Source organism: Parasteatoda tepidariorum, chromosome 9 (assembly GCF_043381705.1).
Source record: "Parasteatoda tepidariorum isolate YZ-2023 chromosome 9, CAS_Ptep_4.0, whole genome shotgun sequence".
Lineage (NCBI taxonomy): Eukaryota > Metazoa > Arthropoda > Arachnida > Araneae > Theridiidae > Parasteatoda > Parasteatoda tepidariorum.
In genome coordinates, this window is record NC_092212.1 from 24848116 (window position 1) to 24872940 (window position 24825).

Sequence of the window (24825 nt, forward strand, 5' to 3'; positions counted from 1 at the left end):
CGAAACAATGCCTCACTTGCATGTTTAGAATTAATTTAATTCTTGCCCTCAAAACACTCATAAGAAGTAGAAGTAAACAGAAGAGATATTATTTATAATGATATAACAAGATTTCCTATAGGAAAAAAACTAGGGAGATGAATTTTTCCGAAGAAAAACAAAAGATAAATTTCAAGAATTGAGATAATAGTCATTATCTTCTTGATAACACTTTATGGGGGAAGTTAACCTGTAAAGGTTAATAAGTTTATTTAAAAACACTTTTATCGATTGAACATTCAACTCAATTCATTAAAGATCTATTTAACTTTAACAATGGAGTGGTTTCAACCAATCCCACTCTTTGACCTTAAAGGAAACGAACATGTTCATGAGTTAAAAAAAAATTTAATTTATTCAAGTTCTTACGTAATGAATTGAATCTAAATAAACACCGAGGAATTTCATACCAGATGCATTCATTTATTAATATTATATAATATTCGGAGGGCATAAACTCAAATTTCATAACTCAAGGTAAACTAGTATCCTAACAAGTCATTCTAAATATTTTCTCCCCTATCGGAGCTTAGTTTTCTTTCGTTTGCAGAAAAAAAATAGAATTACAAGATTTTTTTTTTCCAATCAGAAAAAAATATACTGGTTTTCGTGCAGGAAGAAACAACTATACAACTAATTTCAAAACACTAAAGCACATTTTTCATTTGTGAAAGAAAATACTTTTATCTTTATGTCATTAATTTCTTAGTCCAGCTTAGAGTCACTTGCAGTATCATTTACTTCCTTAGCAAAGCAAAGACAAAAAAAAACTATTATTTCAGAATGATTGGTGAATTGTCCTGCAGTTTAATTTCTGACATTAAGTCGTAAATACGAAATGGAGTAGATTTAAAATCGCTATTTATTTTGTAAGAGAAAAGAATTAACCATCGTGATTTCAGAAGTGGTAATTGTAGGATTGTGACAAAAAGTGAGTCATAGCCAGTGGTATTTTTGATTTATATATAAATATAACTATGTATATTGAAGCAGTAAATTATAAATGGTGAAGCTGTTTGAAGTCGTGCTAAATCTGTAAAAAAAGCGAGTCTTTACTAGTACTGCTTTTGGTTTACAAGTATACTTACAGGAAGTAAATTATAAATGGTGGAGCACCTTTAAGTCGTTCTGCTACTGTAAAGAAGTGAGTCTTTACCAATAGTGCTTTTGATTTAAAAACATTTGCTCCAAATGTAAATTATAAATGGGAAAGCTGTTTAAAGTTGTGCTGCATCTGTAAAAAAAGTAAGTTGTTGTCAGTAGTGCTTTTGGTTTACAAGTATGCTAACAAGAAGTAAATTATAAATGATGAAGCAGTTTTAGGGCTATGCAACAACCATAAAAAAGTGCGTCTTTGCTAGAAGTGTTTTCGATTTAAAAACCATATACGCAAAAAGTAAATTATAAATCGTGAAGCTGTTTTGAATTGTGCTGCATCGATATTTCCAGAAAATAGCAAAACACGTTTGACAATGCCTGAATCAAAATCACAGATGGAGTTTGAGGATTTGCTTGAAGAAGTTGGCGATTTCGGAAAGTATCAGAGTAGGTTGATAATTCTATTCTTGATTCCATCAGCGATAGTTCTTCCTTGGTTTACCATGAACATTCTGTACTTGGTTTACATTCCTGATCATTGGTGCCACGTACCGGAACTGGCAATGAGCAATTTAAGTGTGGAATCGCAAAGAAGCCTCATCGCTCCTCCCGGTAACTCTTCTTGCTTCAGGTATGACATAAACTATACAGAGCTCTTACTCTCTGGTGATTTGAATATTAAGAATAACACTCCAGTGATACCCTGTAACAGTTGGCAATATGACACAACATATTTTGATGAAACTGCAGCAAGTAAGGTGAGAAAAAAATTACATTTAATTTAAACTTTTGTTTTATATTGCAAAAGTATGTAATCCCCCATTGAACAAATTTATAAGCACTGGCAAGTTATAAAAAATATTTTTGTCTTTCAATAGATCTTTCAACTTCCAGTTCACTACCACTTGTGAAAATCATTCAGGAAAAAAACACAAGCTGGTAGATATGAAATGCGTAGCATTTTATTACTTTAATTATGAAAAGAAAAGCTCTCGAGAAAATCGGGAGATTCGATGATAATAGAAGTGATGAGATTTCGGAATCTATTAACTGGCTAGCGTCATATTTAGAGGACAGATACTTTTTTCAAAAAAATTTATTGTGGTAGGACTATTCTTTCAAAATCATCATTTCTCTAGGAAAGTAAAATAATCGTGATATGATTTCAGAATCTATTAACGAGTTAGCGCCTAACGTTATCCTTTACTAAAATTGGTAAAAGAATAAAATGAAATAAAATGTTAGCAACAATAGAAAATATTCACATAGTTTTAACGCATGCATGATACCTCGTTTTTTCCGTAAAGTTACCTTTTGTATAAGTTTATTATAAAAAAGACGAGATAATATTGGTTAACTTAGTATAAATGAAATATATTAATGGGTATAAGCGCATGTCTTAATACGCATGTGTGAATATTGACGTTTAAACAGTTAATTGGGTAACACAAAAACTTTTATTGGATTTAACCCTTTGCTCCCGAGGTTCTTTTAACGGTTAAAATACAAACTCTTTCACTAAAGGTTTTCAAGACAAAACTCACTGTTTACACACTTACTATATAATAGCCGTAGAAGAGCCATGGTGGCTAAGAAAATAAAGCATCGCCTCCCACTTTGTTGACCCATGTTCGAAACCCAGCTGTGGTTCGTTGACGAATTCTGCTCCGGGTTCGCCCCGACTACAATACTGACATACAAATATCATCAGTGGTATACGGATCATGGGTTAAAATCCCTAGGGTGTCGGACTAATTGTCGGTGCTCTTCCTCTCTTTCCCTTCCATGTAACACAAATGCTGGTCAGTTTCCTCTAAAAGTTCTCCTATAAGCTAGTTTATCCCAATGCTAGATCTTGGAGTTTTCTTGTCTTCTAGGTTAGGTTCAAAACTACGTAATTCAACATTGATAGCCTTCAACGCCGATAATGAAATAATATAATACCTGTAGACAACTAAAAAAATTGGTCACTAAACATTAGGACGTAAAAATTTCAATATTTAGGGTGGCAAATTATTTATAGGTGATATCATTCGGGTGCAAAAGGTTAAGCTTAATATTTATTTTCGATATCGCAATTGTAAATAATATATTGTTTTACTGCTCATAAACAAATTTATAACTAAATAACTGAAATAATACTAAATCAATAACTCATAAATGATATTAGACCAATGTCAGAGATGCCAACTTGCTCCGGACAGCAAATAAATATTTTAAAGTGGTAGTTTACCACTTGTGATTCTTNGACTTTGCGACTCTCTCGACAGATTTTTAGGGTGGCAAATTATTTATAGGTGATATCATTCGGGTGCAAAAGGTTAAGCTTAATATTTATTTTCGATATCGCAATTGTAAATAATATATTGTTTTACTGCTCATAAACAAATTTATAACTAAATAACTGAAATAATACTAAATCAATAACTCATAAATGATATTAGACCAATGTCAGAGATGCCAACTTGCTCCGGACAGCAAATAAATATTTTAAAGTGGTAGTTTACCACTTGTGATTCTTGGTCCAATAAATTCAATTTAGTAGATTTTTATCCTCCGCTGTTTCTAAATAATTCAGGCTTATATAACTCACCACTTTCTTTTAGTTAAGCATGATTTACAGAGATGCCAGCTGCTCCGGACACGCCAAAATAATTTTTTAAAAAAACGGTAAGTAACTACCAAGTAAATTTTGCAAATATTTGAGTAATTTTGCTTGCTTATTGAAGGGTATAGCATGAGCTTAACTCTACAAAGTGTTGAATTATATAAGCCTACGAATTATTTTGAAATAGTGGTGGATAAAAATCTACTAAATTGAATTTATTAAACCAAGAATCACAATTGATAAACTACCACTCTAAACTATATATTTGCAGTCTGGAACAAGTTGGCATCTCTGGATTTAATACCTTTTAAGGCGCTTGTGTTTGTGATGGTGCTGGAAAATTGTCGCCTTTTCAGATATTGAGAGTGAAAAGTCTATTTCCTTTTCAGGCGTTGGATTTTGACAATACCATAATTGCCTCTCAAGCGAGCAACATCTGTAGCCAATTAGTCCAGGGGTTGCTGTTTAATTGTGAAACTACTTTTTACCTTCGTTATCCCCCAGTTTATGATTAAGTGTTGTTATTGAAGCTTAATAGCAAATGATGGGGGAAATCTCATGATAATAATAGATACTATAATAATAACCATTGTTTGCCCAGTTTACCTTCGTCATCACCGAGTTTATGATTAAGTGTTGTTATTGAAGCTTAATAGTAAATGATGGGGGAAATCTCATGATAATAATAATATAATAATAACCATTGTTTGTCCAGGAGTTTTAAATTTGCAGCTTGAAAATGTTTAAAGTAAAATATTTTTAATTTAACGAATTCAGTTGTTATTTATAACATGTTTTTTTAGTATTAAATTTTCAAATTACCATATTAAAGTAAATAAATTATATTTGCATAAAGATGACAGTTTAATATTGAAAAAAAATCTTTTATTCGTTAATTATAATAATTTTAACCCTATAATGGTCGGATAATTTTGAAGAAAATGGTCATGAAAATTAAAGAAAGGAAGACGTGAAGAAGAAAAGTGAAGTTTATTCATGAATATTGTATAAAGTTAAGTGTTCATAGAATATGTGCAAAGTTAAGTGTTCATAGAATATGTGCAATAATTTTTAATTTTTTGTTTAATTTTTAGCTTACATGTTTAATGAGTTCTGACATCTAGTTTAAAATAAACAAATTATCTCTAAACACATTACTAATAGTCTAGTGCTACCATCTTGGGTAAAAATTGAAGATTCGGGACATTTCGGGAATAAGAAATTGATTGATTTAATCTTAGTGTCACTTTACTTTCGAACATTTCAGCCCCAGAAATATCACGGGGACGAGAAATAGAGGGTGAAACTTCCTCTCGTCGTTTTGACGAGAGGAAGTTTCAGGAAGGGATTATAAATGTGCTCATTCTTAACGAACAAATTGTTGTGCTTTCGCCATTTGCCAGGACAGCCTGAGTTAATTCGAAAAATTACTGTCATTTTAAAAGCTATACAGAATGCACGGAAATAGTTTTTTTTTAAATTATGTGTTCAAAATCACCAACTATATAACTTTATAAAGCTTAAGTTTTGAGAGAAATTCTTCAAAGTTCAAATGGAAGTTCTAAGTTTTCAAGCTTTGCTCTCAAAACGTAAAGGGGCCACGCACCGAATCATTGTCCACCCTCTTCAGGGCTACCAACTTGCAACGCTTTTGGTAAAAAATTGTTTTAGGGGTAGCTATGTTTGTGTTTTGATATATTAATGTTTATTCATTTAAATTTATTTTCCACACCAATTCACATAAATAATTCAAAAGTTCATATGCAACGCCAGCTCTTTCGAGCGGAGCTTTTAAAATGTTGGCAAAATTACCTAAAATTCTGAAAGCTTTTGTTTTTAAGAGTCTACCACTTTACAAAAAGCGTAGTAGTTGGCACGCCTGCATTTCAATTTGCCTTTCACTATCGCTTGGAAATACTTCCACGGAAAGAGCTTTGGTTTTTGAATGTCTAGCACTCTATAAAATATTATGTAAAAAGTGTAGTATTTGGCAGGCTGGATTATATCTCATTATCCCATTATGACAAAGGAAGTCTTTCTCTCTCCCCTTTTTAAAGGCATTGTGCTGCTGTCTGACATCAAAAGTTTGTATAAGAAAAAAAATCGAAGTTGATGAGAGCTCTTGACGCCAAAAATATTTCCTAAAACTCTTATCAGTCGGTAATATCCTCCACACAATAAATTACGTAAAAAATGGAGTTAACGTCAATTAATCCTTTGTTTTTTTTTTCGTCTTATAGTGGAACATGGTCTGTGGAAATAGTCATTATGCTAGCTTGGTGATGACTTTAACAAATGTTGGAAGCATTATTGGAACTCCAATCTATGGTACACTCTCTGATAGGTATGTATTTATTATTCTCATACCACTTCTTTAAAAAGAGAATAAAAGATAATAATAAATTAGATCGATACAATGTATTTTCTGCTTCGGCTGTAGTGAAGGACAATTGTTTCAAGGATATCCTTATTCATCAATATTTATATACATCCGTCGATGAACAGCTAACCCAATTTTGGATTAACATCAACTAATGTTTAACCATCACATCCTACATCAAAAAGCCTCCTCACGGTCTTTTATAAGTAGTCCGCGCAGACTGCTTAAAAAGTGAACCAGTTGTGCGCATGAACCCAAAACCTTTTAGAAAAGTAATTAAGAGAAATTCATCATATATATTTGAGAATTGAATCTGTAGTGGTTGTCAAGTGAATAAGGCAAACCAATAATATTCATAAATAAAACAAATTTTTAGTCATATATTTGCTACCACTTTCTTATTTCAACTAAATTTTGTATTAAATGACTCGTTCGGAAAGTGGATATCCTTCACTGTGCTTTGATCGGACTACCTATAAAAAACCGTGTGGAGGCGTTGGTTTAACTCCGTAGCCTTTTAATTTTGAACCAATTCAGAAGACAAGGAAACTCCAGGATCAGTAACCCCAGAGGTATTGATTTGTTATGGAAACATGGAGGACTTTGCGACTCTCTCGACAGATTTAACGTGAATCAGTCACCATTTACTACATAGTCTTCGGCCGGAGGGGATCGAACCCACGAAGTATTTGGCAATTTTCTTTCCAATGTAGTGAATTGGTTTGAAACTTTTAAAACTAATAAAAGTCTCATCTTCAAGGGGCGTCAACTTCCTTGGCTTTTTGCAAAAATTTATACTAGTGCTAGCTAAGTAGTATCTGTTTTTTCTGTTTTAATGCATTATTTTTTATTAATTTAACCTTATTCTCCAAACCACTACAGATAAACGATTTAAAAATTGCTATGCAAAGCCATTTTAATTTAGCTTCTTGGGGCCTCCCTGACCGAGTGGTATCGCCCACCAAAAGCTGCGCAAAGCATGGAGGTAGCAGGTTCGAATTCTGCTGTTACCCTAGATGTATCTTTGTGTTGTCCTTCTGTTTGACAAAGGTTTATTGGCCTGCAAATGTATGTAAATCCAATAAACAAATCCAGCTCCTTCGAAGGATTTTAAAATGTTGGCAAAATTTTCGAAAATTCTGAAAGCTTTGGCTTTTAAATGTCTACAGCTCTATAAAATGTATTGCAAAAAGCGTAGTAAAAGGCGTATTGCGTAAAAGCTGCCCTGCATCTTCTTTAATAAGAAAATTATGAGTTTTTCTGTCTGTCTGTGTGTTACTCTCACAACTCCAGAAACGATGCCATTTTAAACAGAATTTTAAAAAACTATATTAAATAGTAAAATCCATTTTAATTACCAGATATTTTTATGAAAACCTTACCCATGAAAAATGTTTTAAAAAGAACTGTAGAATTTTAAATTGAGATAAATACTTAAATTTATATATAAAGTGCTTTAACTAATACAAGTTTACTTAATTTCTCAGTGTATTTCTTCTAAAATAATATAAACAAAACGGTAAGCTATATGTGACCTCCTAGACCAAACATTATCACCAACCAAACGCTCTATATCGAAAAAATAGCGGGTTCGAATACCACTATAACCATGGATGTATCTTTGTGATGAATTTCTCTAACTTGTGCTATCTATTCTTCAAACTGACATGGTCTAATAAACCTTACATATGTATATTTTACAATAAATAAACTCACGCCCACCTCAATAATCAAGGTTTATAAAAACGATAATTGTTTTTAAAATGTATACTTTAATCGAATGCCACTGGAAAAAAATAATTCGTAAAAACCTCAAATATTGAAGGATATGAAATTAGTGGTCAATAATAAGAGGCTTTACAAGTTGTTTTTAAATTTGTTTTTACTTTTTATAAATTAATTATAGATTCTAATCATGAAATCTATCTACTCATTGATGAGGTCATTTCCCATATCTACTATGGCGGTTACGTATTGCTATCCAAGGCTTTTTGTTATATTTTTTTTAAAAAAATGAGTACGGATATTAATTTATCAGTCTTAGTTAAAGGTCAGTTGTCTCCTTTAATCATACCGTCGAAATAGGAGAAACCTCCTCAATGGGAGAAAACTGATGTGAAAGTGTTTCATTTTATTATTATTATTTTTTTCCTCTTACTTTCAGATATTTCCTTCTATTTGATTTTTATGAATGAAGTATATTTCTTATCTACATGCACTCAAGGTCGAGAAATTTTGGGCACTGATGCAAAATAATTATTAGGCCAATTAGATTTTGAATGTATCTTGTCTTACATGAAGTAATGATAAGATTTTTCATAAATAAAAAACAAAAACGCTTTAAAATAATAGAGAAAAATCAATGAAGAATAATTTTAAATGAATTATTAAGAAATGAAGTTGTTTATTCATTTTACATAGTTATTTCAAAAATAAAAGCTTTCAACAAAGTACCTTTGTGACGATTTTCGTATTTTTTTTTTAAAAAAAAAGAAAGAGATTAAAGAGAAGAAACATTAATTAATATTAACTTTTTCGTTACAGCAGGCTACTCCTCTCAAGTAACGCTAATGAACCACGGGTGAAAGTGAGGCGGAAAAGCTGGTTGAAAAACCATTTCAGTTTTAACCTGTTTTCGGGAGGAATAAATATATTCTTTTTTTAAACTATATAACAATACCTTCACTCAGAGAAGAAACACTTTTTTTATATATGATATAATTGAAAAAAAATATCGATTGTTACAGAAATTTAATGCTAGAAAAAAAAGTTAGAATGAAATGCCTTTCGTGCCAGTTTTTACACTTTTCCGTCTCGGTATACATAGGCTTTAAGCCCTGTACTGAACGGAGCAACAAATTATTCACATCGCATGTCGGTAGTCTGCTTATCGGACTTTCTTATTTATGTGTTACATAACAATTTATTTGGAGATTTTATAAATATCATAGAAATCCAATTTAATATACTTTAAAAAAAATCTTAATAACTAAATTCAGTATAATAAATTTTAAAACAATGGTGGGCATACAAAACCACATGACAGTTTTTACACCTATACTTAAATTTTCATCTTTTGTTGTTCGNGATTGAACATTCAACTCAATTCATTAAAGATCTATTTAACTTTAACAATGGAGTGGTTTCAACCAATCCCACTCTTTGACCTTAAAGGAAACGAACATGTTCATGAGTTAAAAAAAAATTTAATTTATTCAAGTTCTTACGTAATGAATTGAATCTAAATAAACACCGAGGAATTTCATACCAGATGAATTCAGTTATTAATATTATATAATATTCGGAGGGCATAAACTCAAAATTCATAACTCAAGGTAAACTAGTATCCTAACAAGTCGTTCTAAATATTTTCTCTCCTATCGGAGCTTGGTTTTCTTACATCTGTAGATAAAAAAAAGAATTACAAGAATTTTTTTTTCAATCAGAAAAAAATATACTGGTTTTCGTGCAGGAAGAAACAACTATACAACTAATTTCAAAACACTAAAGCACATTTTTCATTTGTGAAAGAAAATACTTTTATCTTTATGTCATTAATTTCTTAGTCCAGCTTAGAGTCACTTGCAGTATCATTTACTTCCTTAGCAAAGCAAACACAAAAAAAACAACTATTATTTCGGAATGATTGGTGAATTGTCCTGCAGTTTCATTTCTGACATTAAGTCGTAAGTACGAAATGGAGTAGATTTAAAACCACTATTTATTTTGTAAAAGAAAAGAATTAACCATCATGATTTCAGAAGTGGTAATTGTAGGATTGTGAAAAAAAGTGAGTCATAGCCAGTAGTATTTTTGCATTGAAGCAGTAAATTATCGATGGTGAAGCTGTTTGAAGTCGTGCTAAATTTGTAAAAAAAGCGAGTCTTTGCTAGTACTGCTTTTTGTTTACAAGTATACTAACAGGAAGTAAATTATAAATGGCGGAGCACCGTTAAGTCGTGCTGCTACTGTAAAAAAGTAAGTCTTTACCAATAGTGCTTTTGATTTAAAAACATATGCTTCAAAAGTAAATTATCAATGGGAAAGCGGTTTGAAGTTGTGCTGCATCTGTAAAAAAAGTAAGTTGTTTCCAGTAGTGCTTTTGGTTTACAGGTATACTAACAAAAAGTAAATTATAAAATGATGAAACAGTTTTAAGTCGGTGCTACAACCATAAAAAAGTGCGTCTTTGCTAGAAGTGCTTTCGATTTAAAAACATATACACGAAAAGTAAATTACAAATCGTGAAGTTGTTTTGAATTGTGCTGCATCGATACTTCCAGAAAATAGTAAACACGTTTAAAAATGCCCGAATCAAAATCACAGATGGAGTTTGAGGATTTGCTTGAAGAAGTTGGCGATTTCGGAAAGTATCAGAGTAGGTTGATAATTCTATTCTTGATTCCATCAGCGATAGTTCTTCCTTGGTTTACCATGAACATTCTGTACTTGGTTTACATTCCTGATCATTGGTGCCACGTACCGGAACTGGCAATGAGCAATTTAAGTGTGGAATCGCAAAGAAGCCTCATCGCTCCTCCCGGTAACTCTTCTTGCTTCAGGTATGACATAAACTATACAGAGCTCTTACTCTCTGGTGATTTGAATATTAAGAATAACACTCCAGTGATACCCTGTAACAGTTGGCAATATGACACAACATATTTTGATGAAACTGCAGCAAGTAAGGTGAGAAAAAAATTACATTTAATTTAAACTTTTGTTTTATATTGCTAAAGTATGTAATCCCCCATTAAACAAATTTATAAGCACTGGCAAGTTATAAAAAATATTTTTGTCTTTCAATAGATCTTTCAACTTCCAGTTCACTACCACTTGTGAAAATCATTCAGGAAAAAAACACAAGCTGGTAGATATGAAATGCGTAGCATTTTATTACTTTAATTATAAAATGAAAGCTCTCGGGAAAATCGGGAGATTCGATAATAATAGAAGTGATGAGATTTCGGAATCTATTAACTGGCTAGCGTCCTATTTAGAGGACAGATACTTTTTTCAAAAAAATTTATTGTGGTAGGACTATTCTTTCAAAATCATCATTTCTCTAGGAAAGTAAAATAATCGTGATATGATTTCAGAATCTATTAACGAGTTAGCGCCTAACGTTATCCTTTACTAAAATTGGTAAAAGAATAAAATGAAATAAAATGTTAGCAACAATAGAAAATATTCACATAGTTTTAACGCATGCATGATACCTCGTTTTTTCCGTAAAGTTACCTTTTGTATAAGTTTATTATAAAAAAGACGAGATAATATTGGTTAACTTAGTATAAATGAAATATATTAATGGGTATAAGCGCATGTCTTAATACGCATGTGTGAATATTGACGTTTAAACAGTTAATTGGGTAACACAAAAACTTTTATTGGATTTAACCCTTTGCTCCCGAGGTTCTTTTAACGGTTAAAAAACAAACTCTTTCACTAAAGTTTTTCAAGACAAAACTCACTGTTTACACACTTACTATATAATAGCCGTAGAAGAGCCATGGTGGCTCAGAACATAAAGCATCGCCTCCCACTTTGTTGACCCAAGGTCGAAACCCAGCTGTGGTTCGTTGATACGAATTCTGCTCCGGGTTCGCACCGACTACAATACTGACATACAAATATAATCAGTGGTATACGGATCATGGGTTAGAATCCCTAGGGTGTCGGACTAATTGTCGGTGGTCTTCCTCTCTTTCCTTTCCATGTAACGCAAATGCTGGTCAGTTTCCTCTAAAAGTCCTCCTATAAGCTAGTTTATCCCAATGCTAGATCTTGGAGTTTCCTTGTCTTCTAGGTTAGGTTCAAAACTACGTAATTCAACATTGATAGCCTTCAACGCCGGTAATGAAATAATATAATACCTGTAGACAACTTAAAAAATTGGTCACTAAACATTAGGACGTAAAAATTTCAATATTTAGGGTGGCAATTTATTTATAGGTGATACCATTCGGGTGCAAAAGGTTAAGCTTAATATTTATTTTCGATATCGCAATTGTAAATGAAATATTGTTTTACTGCTCATAAACAAATTTATAACTAAATAAATGAAATAATACTAAATGAATAACTCATAAATGATATTAGACCAATGTCAGAGATCCCAACTTGCTCCGGACAGCAAATAAATATTTTAAAGTGGTAGTTTACCAATTGTGATTCTTGGTTTAATGAATTCAATTTAGTAGATTTTTATCCTCCGCTATTTCTAAATAATTCAGGCTTATATAACTCACCACTTTCTATTAGTTAAGCATGATTTACAGAGATGCCAGCTGCTCCGGACACGCCAAAATAATTTTAAAAAAAACGGTAAATAACTACAGAGTAAATTTTGCAAATATTTGAGTAATTTTGCTTGCTTTTTGAAAGATATATTTCAGATATTGAGAGTGAAAAGTCTATTTCCTTTTCAGGCGTTGGATTTTGAGAATACCATAATTGCCTCTCAAGCGAGCAACGCCTGTGGCCAATTAGTCCGGGGTTTGCTGTTTAAATGTGAAACTACTCTTTACCTTCGCCATCACCCAGTTTATGATTAAGTGTTGTTATTGAAGCTTAATAACAAATGATGGGGGAAATCTCATGATAATAATAATATAATAATAACCATTGTTTGCCCAGGAGTTTTAAATTTGCAACTTGAAAATGTTTAAAGTAAAATATTGTCAATTTAACGAATTCATTTGTTATTTATAATATGCTTTTTTAGTATTAAATTTTCAAATTACTATATTAAAGTAAATAAATTATATTTACATAAAAGGGATAATTTAATATTGAAGAAATAAATTTTTTATTCCTTAATTATAATTATTTTAACTCCGTAATGGTCGGATAATTTTGAAAAAAAAAAACGGTCATGAAAAAAAAAGAAAGGAAGAAGTGAAGAAGAAAAATGAAGTTTATTCATGAATATTGTATAAAGTTAAGTGTTCATAGAATATGTGTAATGATTTTTAATTTTTGGTTTAATTTTTGGCTTACATGTTTAATGAGTTCTGACATCCAGTTTAAAATAAACAAATTATCTCTAAACACATAACAAATAGTCTAGTGCTGCCATCTTAGGTAAAAATTGTGATTCGGGACATTTCGGGAATAAGAAACTGGTTGGTTTAATCTTTGTGTCACTTTACTTTCGAACATTCCAGCCCAGAAATATCACGGGGACGAGAAATAGAGTGTGAAACTTCCTCTCGTCATTTTGACTAGAGTGAGAAGGAAGGTTATAAGTTTGCTGATTCTTAGCGAACAAATTGTTGTGCTTTCGCCATTTGCCAGGACAGCCTGAGTTACTTCGAAAAATTACTGTCATTATAAAAAGCTCTACGGAATGTACGGAAATAGTTTTTTAAAGAGTTATGTGTTCAAAATCACCAACTATATAACTTTGTTACGCTTAAGTTTTGAGAAAAATTCTTCAAAGTTCAAATGGAAGCTCTAAGTTCTGCAGCTTTGCACTCAAAACATAAAGGGGCCACGCACCGAATCATCGTCCACCCTCAACAGGGCTACCAACTTGCAACGCTTTAGTAAAAATTTGTTTTAGGGGTAGCTATGTTTATGTTTTAATGTATTAATTTTTATTCATTTAAATTTATTTTACACACCAATTCATTTAAATAATTAAAAAGTTCATATGCAAAGCCAGCTCTTTCGTGGCGAAGCTTTTGGGATAAGAGCCATTTAGGCCGCAGAAGCCCAGTTCTACAATAACGAACGATTCGAGGCAAAGCTTTTAAAATGTTGGCAAAATTACCTAAAATTCTGAAAGCTTTTTGTTTTTAAACGTGTACCACTTTATAAAATACTTTTCAAAAAGCGTAGTTGTTGACAGGCCTGCATTTCAATTTGCCTTTCACTGTCGCTTGGAAATATTTGGCATACCATAGAAAGAGCTTTGGTTTTTCAATATATACTGTATGTATTCACTCTATAAGATATTATGTAAAAAAGTTCAATATTTGGCATGCCGGATTATATGTCATTATCCCATTATGACAAAGAAAGTCTTTCTCTCTCCCGTTTTTAAAGGCATTGTGCTGTTGACTGACATCAAAAGTTTGTTTAAGAAAACAAAAATCTAAGTTGAGGAGATCTCTTGACGCCGAAGATATTTCTTAAAACTCTTATCAGTCGGTAATATCCTCCACACAATAAAAACGTAAAAAATGGAGTTAACGTCAATTAATCCATTGTTTTTTCCGTCTTATAGTGGGACATGGTCTGTGGAAATAGTCATTATGCTAGCTTGGTGATGACTTTAACAAATGTTGGAAGCATTATTGGAACTCCAATCTATGGTACACTCTCTGATAGGTATGTATTTATTATTCTCATACCACTTCTTTAATAAGAGAATCAAAGATAATTATAAATTAGATCGATACAGCGTGTTTTCTGTTTCGGTATTAGTGAAGGACAATTGTTTCAAGGATATCCTTATGAATATAGATATATATATATATATCCGTCGTTGAACAGTCGACCCAATTTTGGCTTTACGTCTACTAATGTTCAACTCCGTAGCCTCGTAATTTTGAATCCAATCCAGAAGACAAGGAAACTCCTGGATCAGTACCCCCAGAGGTATTGATTTGTTATGGGAACATGAAGGACTTCGCGACTCTTTCGACAGATTTAACGTGAATCAGTCACCATTTACTACACGGGGAGTCTTCGGCCGGCGGGGATCGAACCCACGAAGTATTTGGCAATTTTTTTTCCTATGTAGTGAATTAGTTTGAAACTTTTAAAACTAATAAAGCATTATTGGAAAGTCTCATCTTCCCGGGCGGCGGCTTTTTGCAAAAATTTATACTAGTGCTAGCTAAGTTTTTGTTTTAATGTATTATTTTTTATTAATTTAACCTTATTCTCCAAACCACTACATATAAATGATTTAAAAATTGCTATGCAAAGCCACTTTATTTTAGCTTCTCGGGTCCTCCCTGGCCAAGTGGTATCGCCCTCCAAACGCTGTGCAAAGCATGGAGGTAGCAGGTTCGAATCCTGCTATTACCCTAGATGTATCTTTATGTTGTCCTTCTATTTGACAAAGGTTTATAAGCCTGCAAATGTATGTAAATCCAATAAACAAATTCAGCTCCTTCGGGTGAGGATTTTAAAATGTTGGCAAAATTCTGAAAGCTTTGGTTTTTAAATGTCTACAACTCTATAACATATATTGCAAAAAGCGTAGTAAAAGGCGTATTGCGTAAAAGCTGGCCTGCATCTTCTTTAAGGTCCCGCAGTGGACTGATCGTTAAGACACGGTTCCCAGCAGATCACCGAAGTCAAGCATCATTGGCTGCGGTCAGTGTGCGGGTGGGTGACCACTTGGATCAGTCTGCTTAGGGACCGAGGGTGTGCGGTATTGGTCCTCGTTAAACTGTTCTACCGTAAAGTGCTCGACTTCGCGTGCAGGTCGTCGGGCTACCGAAGCGGGGGGTGCCATCCCCTCTGCAGAGGATCAAAATTGTGATGGCATGTCTTCGGATCATCCTCAGGGATATTTCCCAGACCGTCGCCAATAGCTCTAGTGCGACGCAAATGACAACAACAGCATCTTCTTTAATAAGAAAATGATGAGTTTTTCTATCTGTCTGTGTGTTATACTCATAACTCCAGAACCGATGCCATTTTAAACAGAATTTTTAAAAACTATATTAAATAATAAAATCCATTTTAATTACCAGATATTTTAATGAAAACCTTGTCCATGAAAAATGTTCTGAAAAGAACTGTAGAACTTTAAACTCAGATAAATACTTTAAATTATATATAAAGTGCTTTAACTAATGCAAGTTTACTTAATTTCTCAGTGTATTTCTTTTAAAATAATATAAACAAATCGGTAAGCTATATGTGACCTCCTTGACCATACATTATCACCCACCAAACGCTCTATAGCGGGTTCGAATACCACTATAACCATGGATGTATCTTCGTGATGAACTTATCTGACTTGTGCTATCTATTCTTCAAACTGGTCGGCCTCTGTAGGGGTTAGGGAACTGCCCTTGCATCAGAAAGGTTCTGGGTTCGAATCCCGGGCAAGGCATGGATGTTCTTTCCTTCTCTGTACTATCTGTCCTTACAGTGGGAGCAACGTTGGCCCACCTAATATGGTGCCTCTGAAAGAGTGACCAACAAAATCTGTCCCTCAGATGCCTGTATGACATAGGTCATTCCCCAGGCGGGCATTGGAAGGAAAAAAAAAGAATTCTTCAAACTGACATGGTCTAATAAACCTTACATATGTGTGTTTTACAATAAATAAACTCACGCCCACCTCAATACTCAAGGTTTATAAAAAGCGATAATTGTTTTAAAAATGTATACTTTACTCGAATGCCACTGGAGAAAAAATAATTCGGAAAAACCTCAAATATTGAGGGATATGAAATTAGTGGTCAATATTAAGAGGCTTAACAAGTTGTTTTCAAATTTGTGTTTACTTTTCCATGAATTAATTATAGATTCTAATCATGAAATCTATCTACTCATTGATGAGGTCATTTCTCATATTTCCTAAGGCGGTTACGTATTGCTATACAAGGCTTTTGTTATATTTTTTTTTAAAAAATTAGTAGATATTAATTTATCAATCTTAGTTTAAGGTCAGTTGTCTCCTTTAATCATACCGTCGAAATAGTGGAATGGGAGAAAACTGATGTGAAAGTGTTTCATTTTATTTATTTATTTTTCCTCTTACTTTCAGATATTTCCGTCTATTTGATTTTTATGAATGAAGTATACATTTTTAATCTACATGCACTGAAGGTCGAGAAATTTTGGTCACTGATGCAAAATAATTATTAGATCTATTAGATTTTGAATGTATCTTCTCTTACATGAAGTAATGATAAGATTTTTCATACATAAAAAACAAAAACCTTTTAAAATAATACAGAAAAATCAATGAAGAATAATTTTAAATGAATTATCAAGAAATGAAATTGTTTATTCATTTTACATAGTTATTTCAAAAATAAAAGCTTTCAACAAAGTACCTTTATGACTATTTTCGTATATTTTTTTATGAAAAAAGGAAGAGAAGAGATTTAGGAGAAGAAACTTTAATTAATATTAACTTTTTCGTTACAGCTGGCTACTCCACTCAAGTAACGCTACTGAACCACGGGTGAAAGTGAGGAGGAAAAGCTGGTTGAAAAACCATTTCAGTTTTAACTTGCTTTCGGGAGGAATAAATCTAATCTTTTTTTTAAACTATATAACAATACCTTCACTCAGAAAAGAAGCAGTTTTTTATATATGATATAACTGAAAAAAAAATCTCAATAGTTACAGAAATTTAATGTTTCTCGAAAAAAAATGCTAGAATGAAATGCCTTTCGTGCCAGTTTTTACACTTTTCCGTCTCGGTACACATAGGCTTTAAGCCCTGTACTGAACGGAGCAACAAATTATGCACATCGCATGTCGGTAGTCTGCTTATCGGACTTTCTTATTTATGTGTTACATAATAATTTATTTGGAGATTTTACTAATATCATAAATAGAAATCCAATTTAATATACTTAAAAAAAAATCTTAATAACTAAATTCAGTATAATAAATTTTAAAACAATGGTGGGCATACAAAACCACATGACAGTTTTTACACCTATACTTAAATTTTCATCTTTTTTTGTTCGCACTGCAAACATTGCCCTTTCTGTTTCGTTTTTTTTTCCCTATCTATTTATAAACTGAAGGAAAATGCTTTCCTATCATACAAAACACGTTTAGCGCATTCAAAATGTACTTTTAGTAGTATAAATTCAATATAGTTCAATGGAATATTAGCCAGCGGCAGTTTGCAACAGATTTGCTAGGTTATCAAACGGTATCACGCTGATGCCGCTCAAATACGGTGCTTTTACACACAGGGCATCGCGTGTATGTTGGCTAAATAAGAAATTCCTACACATAGAGCATCGCGTACATGCTGGCTAAATACGGCACTCGTACACACAGGGCATCGCGTGGATGTTGGATTGTTAGCTAAATACGGCGCTTTTACACACAGGACACTTGTATGTTGGCTAAACACGGTACTCGAACACATAGGGCATCGCGTGGATGTTGCCTAAATACGGCACTCGTACACACAGGGCATCGCGTGAATGTTTGCTGAATATGGTGCTCGTAACGAAAAGATTTTTAAAAAAATTAAATAAAACTAAATAACCTTAAAAAGTTCAGATAAAAAAAACCACTTAAACAGACACTCAATAGATTCGGTTTTCCAGTGAAGAATTTTCCTTAATGTCAGACGCTGATGACTGATGAACTTTTTTCTTTCAAAAGTATATGATGTTTGATTATGTGGTATTTTTTCACGTTGCTTATTTTTTAAGATTTCTCTTTATATTAAATTAAATTTGAGTCATTTTATCTAAATCTCTAAAAAGATTTCTTGTTATTTCATTTAGGATTTCTTATAAACGATTTTTCTTCTTTATTTTTTCAGAATAGGTCGGAAGCCCGTATGGTTCATCGTCATTCTAGTCACGGCTATCACGTCCATTACTTCTATTCTAATGACCGATTTCACGGCCTTTCTCATACTCAGAACAGTCAATGGTAGCCTTATGCCATCAGTTTTTCAACTGCCTTACATCATTTGTGAGTAGAGGATTAATTTATTCTCATTTCAAACTTTGACAATATCATTTTCATTATCATCAATAATCAGCAAAAAATCCCTCTCAATTTTTTTTTTTTTTTTTGAAGGGAAGAAACAAACATTAAAAGATACCTCTTTACAAACAATATTTCTTTATAAATCAATTAAAAGCAAATATTATCAGATAAAGTGTACTCACGAAATAATATTTTCATATCTTCGTTACGAACGCCGTATCTAGCCTACATCAACGTGATGTTACTATGTGTGTGCTAGAGCCGTAATTAGTCGGTGTCAGTGTTGATACACTTTTTTAACCACCCTAATATGCTTCGAACTGCCATTTCACTGGTTAATATTCCATTTATATTCATCAATTAATATTCAATTTACCTCAATTGAATATATATTTTGATTATGATCACTTGAAAAAAAATTGCCACTAAAAATATATTTTGATTCCGCTTAATTCATTTTGTAAACCAGAAACCGTTAGCTTTTTGTTACATTCAAGAATAAAACATTTTGTAAGGCAGAAACCATTAGCTGTTTGTTACATTTAACAATGAAGTATTTTCTAGCTACAAAAGTAAAATATAACAAGAAATCTTCGCATACAATGTGCTCAATTCATGGTGGAGTGCACTATTCAATGGCGTTACTTCAGAGCTGATTGTGGAAATGAAAGGTTGAATAACTTATTTTCTAATTATTGGACTTGAAAGTACTAGATGGAATGCCATTCCTTATGGGTTTTCGGGAGATATAAAGAATTCTATCTATCAATAGACTTAAAAAAGTTTTAAATTTTCTAACAAAGATGCAAAAGTAAAGCTATAAAAATTATAATAGTCTCTCCAAACCCATTAAGATACCTCACCAAATACTGGGTACTAGGTACCCACAATCTAGAAAGAAAAAAAAGAGTGGTGATGGAATTTTCCCATGACCGCTTAAAATTTCCGAAAGTTAACTTCGAATTATTTTCATAAAATCAGTTTTCCCACCATGATAAACAAAATGAAAATATTTTAAACAAATATGAATGTCTCGTTTATCACTTAATTGTACTAGACATAGATATTTATAGTCAAAATTATGGTAACACTTCTAACTCTATGTGAACAGTCTTTCTTTTCGAAGCAAATGTGTTTGGAACATTTTACATGGCAAAACTGTTGGTACAATTCGAAATATCATGCTTGACGCTTTTAGAAAGTTATCAATCTTTTTAACGGCGTCGCTTACGAACTACTTCAGACCACAAGAAAAAACTTATTTATTCAGTTATTAGGTAAATATAACCTCTTCTGACCTGATATTATCATTTTGTAAAAGTGGTAACTTCATTTTGAAAAATATACATACTTTAAAGTATTCATATGTACTAAAAAATAATTTCATTTTGTTCACTGTGAGTTTAAAATTCAAAACTGATCTCATAAAATCAATTGGAAGTTAAGTTAATGAAACTTTCAGCAGTCTTGAGAAAAGTTCGTCACCACTCTTTAATTTTTCCCACGTTTTGGATACTTTGGGTCTGAAGAGGTTAAGGAACTGATTTAATTACATGTAGGTTAATCCTTTATACTACATGTCGTTTATCCGCATTTCAAAACAAACAAAAAATTACTAACTACAAGAAACTTACAACTTACTCCCAACATTTATCCTAAACATTTAATCCTTTGTAAGAAACTACTATTCTGTAAGCAACATTGGACTGAAGTATATTTTTTTTTATCTTCTATATATATCGTATACAGTCTCAGGTAATATCTGAAAAAATCTGCAATCTGAAAAATATGACAAAAAATCTTAAACTTTCCCGAAACACGAAAAGTTAAGTCGAATTTTTAATTTCTTTAACGGGAAGGTTTTGAAACAAAATTTTGAAAAATGCCAATTAGAATGGAATATTCTCCTATTTCGTGTAGTAACGAAATCAAACAAATCACTGCTACACTCCTGTTTTCTCGGGATAGTAAGAAGGATAATTAGTTATAAAAATGATTAAAGAAAGTAGAAATATTAATAATTTATTTAAATTCAAATGAACTCATGAGCTCTCGAAATAATCATTGAAACTACTGAATTAAATTTATAGATTCAAGAACTATGAGATTTTTCGGAAAAATTCCTTAAAGTTGGCAGCATTACGAATGCTGAAGTTCATGCAAAATTCATGATATTTTTTACAACTCGACAGATATTCACTTCCATATTGATTACCAACTGTAACCCTAAGTAGTCACTTCAATTATTACTTGTCTATAAGCAAATAAACAAACATCCGTGACCTCCTTTCAACTGGTTTTCAATAAGAGTCTGTAAAAAAAACTCCATTCGAAGTTGTTCGTTTTAAGAAACGTGATTTAAATTTAAACGATGGGCGTAACTTTATAAATTATTAAAACTTCGAATAAATATTTTTCACCTATAAAGCTCAATTGATTTCATTTCTTATTTAACAGTGTTAGGTTTTTGGTAAAACGTCATTTTGACGCATTTCGAATTTTATAAGGAAAATTTCAAAACCCGCTTGCATTTTTATTTTATCTCTTGTAATGACTTTTATCCATTGATCGAGGTAAATATATATTGAGTCTATTTTCTTCAAAAGCGTTGAAATACTAAAATTCTCTTTGTGGTATACCAATAATGGAAAGAAGCAATAATGGAAAGGACAAACGCAGAATGTCAATTGATGTCAGATTTTGAAGGTTTCAGTTGCTTAGTTCGAGTATTGAAAAATAAAATACTAGAATATTTCATAAATATATACCTCATATTTTCATTTTTTTCTTATAGTATATAATTACATTGCTCCGGAGGCGAATTGCCAAAACATACCGTAGATTATAAACTAGGCGATTGCACGTGGAATTAGCGATGGATTACGCGTAAATGTGGTGGGAGAACGGAATTACATTAACCTAAACAGTGAAATTCGATATTTTTTTTCTCCTCCTCGACTAGCCATGATGAATAAAAATAACTCATTAATTCATTTTAGTAGAGAATTAAAAAAGAAAATAACCTTTTTATTCTTAGGATCACGTTACAAATAAACTGTATTTATATTTTATTAAGCGCAATAATTTATATTTTATAAAACGATCTAGTTTTTTGATACAACAGATTTAATTTTTTAATTTTTTTTACAAGAATTGTGTTTGTGAAGAAATAAAAATAATTTATTAATGAACCAATCACAAAAAATAACGTAACATTTTAATACCATGTTTTATTGGAACGCTATTTTGAAGAATTAATTCTATTTAACTTTTATTGTAAGAAAACATAACCTGTTTTAATTTAGTGATTTTCTCTGTTAAATCAATCTTGATAAAAGAATAATGTAAACTTTTTTATGAACATTTTTTTTAGAAATTAACAAAGACATATTATTTATTAGAAAAAAAAATTGGAGTATTCAAAAATGTTATCACGCTTTAAAGTAAAAATTTCTTGCAAATGAAAAAATCGATATTTTTAAAATTTTAAAGTAATCGGAAATTCGCTAGTGAAAAAAGAAATATGTGAAATAATTTCAAGAAGGGAAAAATGTACAAATGAAGGGATTTTTCTTCAATGACCTATATCGCGTTTGTTTTATTACTAGAAGCATTTATTGTAAAAAAATATTTATTAAATAACTTTTTTTTCAATGGGATGAGATCTTAAACTTCGTGAAAAATTGATTCAATTCCTTAATATATATAAAAGTCCGTAAATACTTCATTTATTATGGAGGTCATAGATACCTTGATACTCTTTCAGTATAAGAATAATAAATGCAATTAATAGAAAATGCACAATTTTAAAAATATATTTTATTTACATATATTGGGTGCAGGTTATTCTGCAACGATCATACGTAGCATAAATTTATAGATTCCTAAATACTGTTATATGAATTAGGTAATTAAAAACATAATTAAAAAAATAACAGAATTAAAAAATAACATAATTAAAAAAATTTTCAACCTTTAATTGAAAACTTCCTGTTGTCAAGTATTAATAATAATTATAATTTTTAACAACTTTTTTAAACAAAAATTTTTAATTCTCAAACTTAATACTATCCTTCATATGAAAATATCCGAAAATTTGTAAAAGAAAAACTATATTTTAAAATTGAGCCATTGGCGACAACAGAGGTCAGATGTATATACTGAGTTTAAATAAATTATATATTATAGAACTCACATTTAGGACTTAGATCAATTTATTATCAGTTCATAAGAGTGTTTTTTAATAAATAAATGTAGTGATTGTTTGATTTATAATTGTAAGTCCTGAGTGTTTAATGTTAAGTTATGTTTCCTTTGAAATAATTTTTGAACTATGCAAAGCAGGGCGACATTCATTTCAACTTAAAATGATAAAAACTTTAAATGAAATACTTTAAGAAAAATACCTTCTAAATAAGATTTAAATAAAAGGCAATCACTTCGCCTGAGTGATTTTGTAAAGAATTCTAAACTTTTTAATTTTACAAGTTAGGTGAAAAGTAAATATCTTACAATAGTGGTAGGGAATGAAGGAAATTCTAAATTAAATGAACATTAAAACATTGAGTGCAAAAAATTTTCAATTCACTTAAAAGTTCACTGGAAAGTTCCCAAGATATGGTGAAATGCGCAAAAAGTAAGGTTAACACTAAGGGGTCCTAACATTGCATTGCTTTCCTGACCAAACTATTGGGATAATATTTCCAGATTGCGGCAACCCCTATATACTGGGGATCAAAAATCCGAATACGCAGGAAAAAAATTTCTCAAAGTAGGCTCGTTTTAGTGTCTGATTTCCGAACTTAAAATATATTGTCTGCTATAATTAAGCGGCATATTTGAATTCACCCTCTCGATCCATTAAGATTGAGTCCTAGAACGTAAACATCTGATCATTAGATCAAAAGTTAGTTTTAGATTTTTGTTTACTGCTCACTGTACACTAAAACGTGATTTTTTTTTCTTTTGAAATTTCGATTTTAATGCCATTACTTCAATCTCCTTCGGGTTGTGCTTACTTTATAAATTTAATCTCAACTATATTTTTCTCTTCACTTTTAAACTGTAAAGACTTTTTCTCCATTTGTAAATTATGAAAAAAATTATTAATCTGATTGCGTAAACAGTTAATTCATTAAAATTGGACATTCTCAATTAATTCCTTTCAATAGTCATTTATATTATTAATAATAATTATTTACACAAAATTATAATGAAGGAAAGTTTGATTAGAAATTTAAAAGTTTTTGCTGCTATAATTAGGGAATTTCTATCGACAAAATTCAAGTAATTTTTTTTTCCGGAGCAAAATGCATTTTTATTTAAAAGGGAACAATACTGACTTAATATTTATACGATAAAAGACTCTCTAATCGCTAACACCGATGACAGGAGAAATTTTCAATTTTTTCTTTTCCACAAAAAGTTTAAAACTTAAATTGTTGTTCTTTCATTATAAAGCAATCGTATAATATTCTCGTATCATGTAAAACTTTATAACGAAGTTACTTATCTACCGTTTTGCAGTTATAAAATGAAATAATTATTAAATTATACTTGCATTTTAAAATGTAATACTCAATTGTTCAATGAATTTTACGATTATTATTATAAAACTGCGTATAATGAACATTTCAATTAAAATAATTAGTACAAAATAGCTGCTAAAAATTCTCTTAAACATTTATAAATATTATACATTTATAAATTTCAGCTTTTCGCATTATTGCTAAATAATCTCTACGTCGAAAAATATTTAAAGAATTTCATAATAACAGAAAATTAAATAAAATTTTAAAAAAATTGTAAATGGTTATCGAGCAGAACCATTAAGTTTAATTAATGAATATAGAATTGGAAACTAAGTCTCTGCTAAACAATAAAAAAAAATTTTTTTAATCTTTTAAGTAAACAAACTTTATTATAATAATCATTTCATTATTAAGGATTAAAGGTTATTGTGAAATTATTAATTCTAATTAGTGGATGAGTAGGAAAAGAATTTCACTACTCGAAATACATTTAATGAAAG

The 24825-nt window shown here is 31.1% G+C and overlaps 2 protein-coding genes across 2 annotated transcripts in view; both read left to right on the top strand.

The window, feature by feature from the left end:
• Nucleotides 1–621: 621 nt before the first annotated feature.
• LOC122269967 (beta-alanine transporter-like) lies at nucleotides 622–8320 on the top strand. The gene is made up of 3 exons (XM_071185772.1): nucleotides 622–1895; nucleotides 5986–6089; nucleotides 8290–8320. Exons 1-3 carry the CDS (start codon nucleotides 1512–1514, stop codon nucleotides 8318–8320), a joined length of 519 nt encoding a protein of 172 aa, XP_071041873.1. The 5' UTR covers nucleotides 622–1511.
• A 1256-nt stretch (nucleotides 8321–9576) lies between these two features.
• LOC107445036 (carcinine transporter-like) overlaps nucleotides 9577–24825 on the top strand; it is a 34456-nt gene continuing 19207 nt past the window's right edge. The window contains exons 1-3 of the mRNA XM_043045509.2: nucleotides 9577–10814; nucleotides 14359–14462; nucleotides 18622–18776. Coding sequence (XP_042901443.1) covers nucleotides 10431–10814; nucleotides 14359–14462; nucleotides 18622–18776 — 643 coding nt within the window. The 5' untranslated portion in view covers nucleotides 9577–10430. The remainder of the gene's footprint in view (nucleotides 10815–14358; nucleotides 14463–18621; nucleotides 18777–24825) is intronic.